At 40.5% G+C, this 6,000-nt stretch overlaps 1 protein-coding gene across 1 annotated transcript in view; it reads right to left on the bottom strand.

The window, feature by feature from the left end:
- Positions 1 to 476: 476 nt before the first annotated feature.
- Positions 477 to 6,000, bottom strand: part of RHCG (Rh family C glycoprotein) — a 135,877-nt gene continuing 130,353 nt past the window's right edge. The window contains exon 10 of the mRNA XM_063930395.1: positions 477 to 636. Coding sequence (XP_063786465.1) covers positions 544 to 636 — 93 coding nt within the window. The 3' untranslated portion in view covers positions 477 to 543. The remainder of the gene's footprint in view (positions 637 to 6,000) is intronic.

Here is a 6,000-nt window from a genome sequence, read left to right as displayed (position 1 = left end):
CAGAAAGCAAGCTGCGGGCTCCATACTTCTAAATATTCAGTGCTGATTTCACTTCTATCATCATGGATAGAGCCGGACCTCCCTGGGAAATGCTGTCTGAGTACAGCTGCTGGACCTGCCCTATAAGATACAGAGGCTGCAGCCCGGCACTGGATATCAGACTGGCCCCTTAATGGCAGGTTGAAATAGGTGGGTGTCCTGCCTCAACCAGCAGTCTTGGCAAGTGCCATCCTGGCTAACCCCTAGTTACAGTCCTGCTAATATGCTAAGCAAACACAAATATAATGTAGTACCAATTAAACTATACATTTTCACTGGACCTGTCACAAGTCAGAAAATCTTTGAAAATGATACAAAACATTAGTGAGATAGAAAAGATGCCCATTAGTTACATTTCAAGACTAATACAGCTGATCCATTGTTTATGAAAGACAATACAAATATAATATTAAGAAGAGATAAAAAAACATTGCCAATTACAGTAAAATGATGAAGCACTCGTGAGCTACACTTCTCATATTCAATGATCTATGCTTCGTGATATTACATATTCTTATCCGTTTCCTTCATTGGTTCAGGTATATGTGCGACATACTGTTTGCCCTCCTCCACATCATCTGGGTCTGTATGTGGAACCTAAGGAGACAGAGGGAGGGATCAATCCTCAGATACTGTAAGGGATATCTATTCCATGTTGCTGAAGAATGGAGTACATTACATAAACAATATTTTTCAAGGAGATCATCACAACAGAGATATACACTCATCATGTTGCTCATGAATGACCATGTTACATAGGCACAATCTGAATGGCTTTAGTCTAAAACTGGCTACACACCAGAGCGATGGTGAGACACAGCAATGCGATAATGCGATGTAAGATATATTGCATTGCTGTACACACTACACAATCCTTTGTACAACAACGCAATATATATCATTACATGCTTCTTGTAAATAACAGTGTCATCCATGGAATCATCCCATGACACTTTCAGAACATCCGATTGGATGATGCAATGAATGATGGGTAAAAATGATGGCTTGGGTGTACACATTATACTACGATGGTCATGCAGATTGGTCAAACATACCAAGATTGCAGATTGCACAATATTTCGTAGCTAAAGGCTACATCTATAATGATTTTGGATGGAGCAGGAATCTGGGAATGTTATTATTTCACCCCAGCTCTGCCTGCACACATAAAAAAAGCATGTGTTTAGGGGTTATGATTCTGCACTGGTCTTGGATGATTTCAATAAGATGTTTTTAGAACCAAGGTTGGACAAAAAAATAATAAGGATTAATTCCTGATTATGGGGTATATTCAATTAGGGTCGAAAGCTGCCGTCTGTCAAAAAGACAGCAGTTTTCGACTTTTTAAGGTCGAATCGTGATTCGACCTATACAGTCCCCCCTATTTTTATTCGACAAGTCGGGGAATTCGACTTGTCGAATAGTACGTGAATCGCCGGTATTGCTGCCGATTCACATACTTTTGAGGAAAACGGGGCCAAGTTTGACAGGATTTGGCCCCATTTCCGACCATCTCAGTCCGACATAAAAAAAATGGCGGACTGAGATGAAGGAGCTTAGAGGAGGAGAGGGGGGAGAGCCGCGGGCAGACAGGTGAGAGCAGCGCTACAGCACAGCACTGCAGGAGGATGTGTCACAGCCTCGCAGCTCACGGCAGCGTCCACCTGGCTACAGCAAGTGAGGTCACGCTTGCTGGAGCCGGGTGTACACTGCCGTGAGGCCTGGCGGCTGTGAGACATCCTTCTGCAGCGCTGCTCTCCTCCGTCTGCCCGCGGCTCTCCCCGCTGGTCTCCCCCCTCTCCTCCGCTCACAGGTCTCGTCTCAATTCGACTTTTTTTAAAGTCGAATTGAGATGAGATTGAATAGGGGTTGTCGGATCCATTCCGACAAATGCATGTCGGAATCGATCCGACCCTAATTGAATAAACCCATGTGTCTGTTTTGGTGGTGCTCCCGGAGTCAGAAGAAAATATTTAAAGAAAATTACGAGAAAAGAAGACTCTTCAGCGGGCGCACTCTTGTATGGATTATGATAAACAGATTAATAATATGTGTGCTCTAAAATATAACTTTTATTCATTATAAATTAAAATTATGTTCACATCTCACAGGCTAACAACAATTGTAGTTTTAAGTAAAAATACAAATATTGTATTAAAAACAAGGAGTGTTCTGGTCCATCTATTAGTTAATAGTTTGAATACGAAGTGTACACACAGTCAGTGTTACATCTGTTTCTCTTGGACCAGTACAAAAGTTTATATTGATGAGACCTAGAATTAGGTCGAGAAGAGGTCGGGAGCACGCGTGTCTCTGACTGTTGGTATATACAATTTTCTATGGTTCAATAATACCCTTTTACGGTACATTTAACTCAATTAAGGTGATAACAGGATTTGGAAAAATCTCTGTATTCACCTCTCCTTCCCTGTACACCCATCTGGTCATCTAAGCGGCATTGTGATCATACGACTGGGATATCCATCATTCATTTACGATACCATCCTTATAATCTTACTTTGTAAAATACTCTATACTTATCTCCTTCTTACCTGCACTTATTAAGTAGACTCTCATCCACGATTCAGAGGGAGAGCTACACACGGGTGGGGGGGGGGGGCGGGCTACATACTGGTAAGCCCAGACTCCCCTGCCTAACGTGGACAGCATATCTACTATCTATATTAATTGTCTCTTTTTCCTTTAGTTTCTCTCACTGCTATTTGTCTGCTGTGTGAATTCAGGTGCACTCTCATTAGTGGATCAGAGTTACCCTACTATCATACCTCTGTTTATGCCCAACCCCGTCCGATCTTGGAAGCCAAGCAGTCTGGGCCGGGTCAGTACCTGGAAGGGAGACCCACAGGGAATACCGAGTGCAGTAGGTGGGCACAGATACCCTTCTCTGAAATATACACTAACAGCAGAATCACCATCTTTGCTTCCTTCATCCCATTTGATTGGGAATATTCATCCTATCTCGAGGGTGTGCAGTTGTTCCATAAAAAGGTATTACTGAACCGTAGAAAATTGTATATACCAACAGTCTGAGGCTGTTCCCGACCTCTTCTTGACCTAATTCTAGGTCTCATCAATACAAACTCTTGTACTGCTCCAAGAGAAACGGATGTAGCACTGACTGTGTGTACACTTCACTGTGTTCAAACTATTAACTAATAGGTGGACCAGACCACTCCTTGTTTTTAATACAATGGCCCTCATTCCGAGTTGTTCGCTCGCAAGCTGCTTTTAGCAGCATTGCACACGCTAAGCCGCCGCCTACTGGGAGTGAATCTTAGCTTAGCAGAATTGCGAACGAAAGATTCTCAAAATTGCGAATAGAAATTTCTTAGCAGTTTCTGAGTAGCTCGACACTTACTCTGCCACTGCGATCAGTTCAGTCAGTTTCGTTCCTGGTTTGACGTCACAAACACACCCAGCGTTGCCCAGACACTGCCCCGTTTCTCCAGCCACTCCCGCGTTGTTCCCAGAAACTGCAGCGTTTTTTCACACACACCCATAAAACGGTCAGTTTCCGCCTAGAAACACCCACTTCCTGTCAATCACACTCCGATCACCAGAACGAAGAAAATTCCTCTTAATGCCGTGAGTAAAATACCTAACTGTTGAGTAAAATAACTAAGCGCATGCGCTCTGCGAACATTGCGCATGCGCAGTAAGCGACTAATCGCAAAATAGAGAAAATCGGCAACGAGCGAACAACTCGGAATGAGGGCCAATATTTGTATTTTTACTTAAAACTACAACTGTTGTTAGCCTGTGAGATGTGAACATAATTTTAATTTATAATGAATAAAAGTTATATTTTAGAGCACACATATTATTAATCTGTTTATCATAATCCATACAAGAGCACGCCCACGCAAAAGTCTTCTTTTCTCATAATTTTCTTCACATAAAAAAAGCATCACAGCAGACATAGCCTAAGGATTACAAAAATGAGTTCACGGTCCAGCACGGTAAATGTTACATATTGTTAAAATGGACGCACAAATGACTTCATGACCCAATGACACAGCAGTAATCTCTCCACAGTTGGTTACCCTTTCAGAATGACAAATTTAAAAAAAAACTAGGCCAAGCACAACAAGATTCTAGTAATTAGGTATAGCGACTATGGGCCGGACGTAATGACGACAAAACTCGGACATTTTTTTAAAGGTTCAATTACTTACAAGGCATGGTTTTGGCTTGTAAGTAATTGCCCCTTTAAAAAAAAAGTCAGAGTTTTACCCTGGCATACTGCATTACCACCAAACCAGGGCGTCATTACATCTGGAACTCTATCTATCTATCTATCTATCTATCTATCTATCTATCTATCTATCTATCTATCTATCTATCTTTCTACTGTATATACTGTATATAATTCTCTATTCTCCATTTGATATGAATATTTGCAAATGATTGTTAAGAACTTTATTAAGTGGAAAAATAAATTATTCTAGCTGCCTCTTACGTATATATTTGTGAGATGTAAAGAGAGCTTCCCCTTTCATTTGTGTGCATGTGATACATTTGGACCATTAGGAAGCAAAGAGGGTGTTCTATTCGATTTTACATTCAATTTTGCTGGGGATTTCAATGGGGATTTGAGGTTCGATTTAGGAAGGGATTTCATACATTCAATTCTAAAACCCTTCCAAACATGAATCCACATCAAATTCAATTTGAAATTTTAATGCAAAATCGATTTTTAGTAAATAAGGCAAAATTCTAAAAGTTTAGAAACACCAAAAGGAATAGATTTCAATCAATTTAGAAGACTCATAAAGTCCTCCCAAAATCGCATTTTAGTAAATATACTGTACCCCCTGGTTTGAGTACATCTCAGAATATTTCCCTATGGTGAAGATGCTGAGGAATGGTCTGATCTATGTTGTGTCTGTGATAGAAACTCTTTGGCATATCATCTGTGGAGCATATTTATCTATACTCATCTGTAATTCATCTGGGGGTCGAGCTTTTAGTCATGCGGCTCCGACTCTATGGAACTCACTTCCCCGCACAGTGCGAGAGGCCCCAACTATAGAATCCTTCAAAAGTAGACTCAAGACTTTTCTGTTTACTCAAGCATTTCCATAATGTCCCTTTTAGTATCTTCATGCTTCTGTATTTTATGAAAATGTACTTCATTATTTTCTGTACTATATTATGCTATGTATCTGTTAAGCGCCTTGAGTCCTATTGGAGAAAAAGCGCTATATAAATAAAATTATTATTATTATTACTCCAACCTTACACCAACTACATAGGCAAAATCATAATTGTTCTTTCATTTAACCATTAGGATGTGAAATGGGATAAAGCTTCCCACATCGGTAAAGTCTAAAAAAAAGTTTACTCTTTCTTCTCTTTTCCATTACTAGTGCAGCAAGCGTGTGTGTGTGTGTGTGTGTGTGTGTGTGTGTGTGTGTGTGTGTGTGTGTGTGTGTATTTTAGGGACACAAGCCCGCCAATACAGAACTTGTTCTTATATTAAGCATTATAATTTATCTGAATAGCTCTTAGTGCAACAACGACTGTTTACCCAATCTGAATTAATGATGGATTTGCCAGGATCTCAGGACGAGGCTTACTTTTATGCAGCAGATGCCAACAGCCATGACAGTACAAATTGTATACATTCAATGCAAATGGCCTTGATGAAATCAGTCTAAGGTACAATTGGAAGCTGTGTGCTCTATGGGGGTTACACAGGTTTGTTAGCAGACCAAAAAAGTAAACTAATGGGCAAAACCATGTGCACTGCAAGTGGGGCAGATATAACATGTGCAGAGAGATTTAGATTTGGGTGGGTTAAATTGTTACCATGTAGGGTAAATACTGGCTACTTTATTTATACACTGCAATTTAAATTTAAGATTGAACACACCCCACTAAATCTCTCCGCACATGTTACATCTGCCTCACCTGTAATGCAACATGGTTTTGCCCATT

Source organism: Pseudophryne corroboree, chromosome 6 (assembly GCF_028390025.1).
Source record: "Pseudophryne corroboree isolate aPseCor3 chromosome 6, aPseCor3.hap2, whole genome shotgun sequence".
Classification (NCBI taxonomy): domain Eukaryota; kingdom Metazoa; phylum Chordata; class Amphibia; order Anura; family Myobatrachidae; genus Pseudophryne; species Pseudophryne corroboree.
Note: the sequence above shows the minus strand (reverse complement) of the source record. Positions and strands in the feature narration are given on the sequence as shown.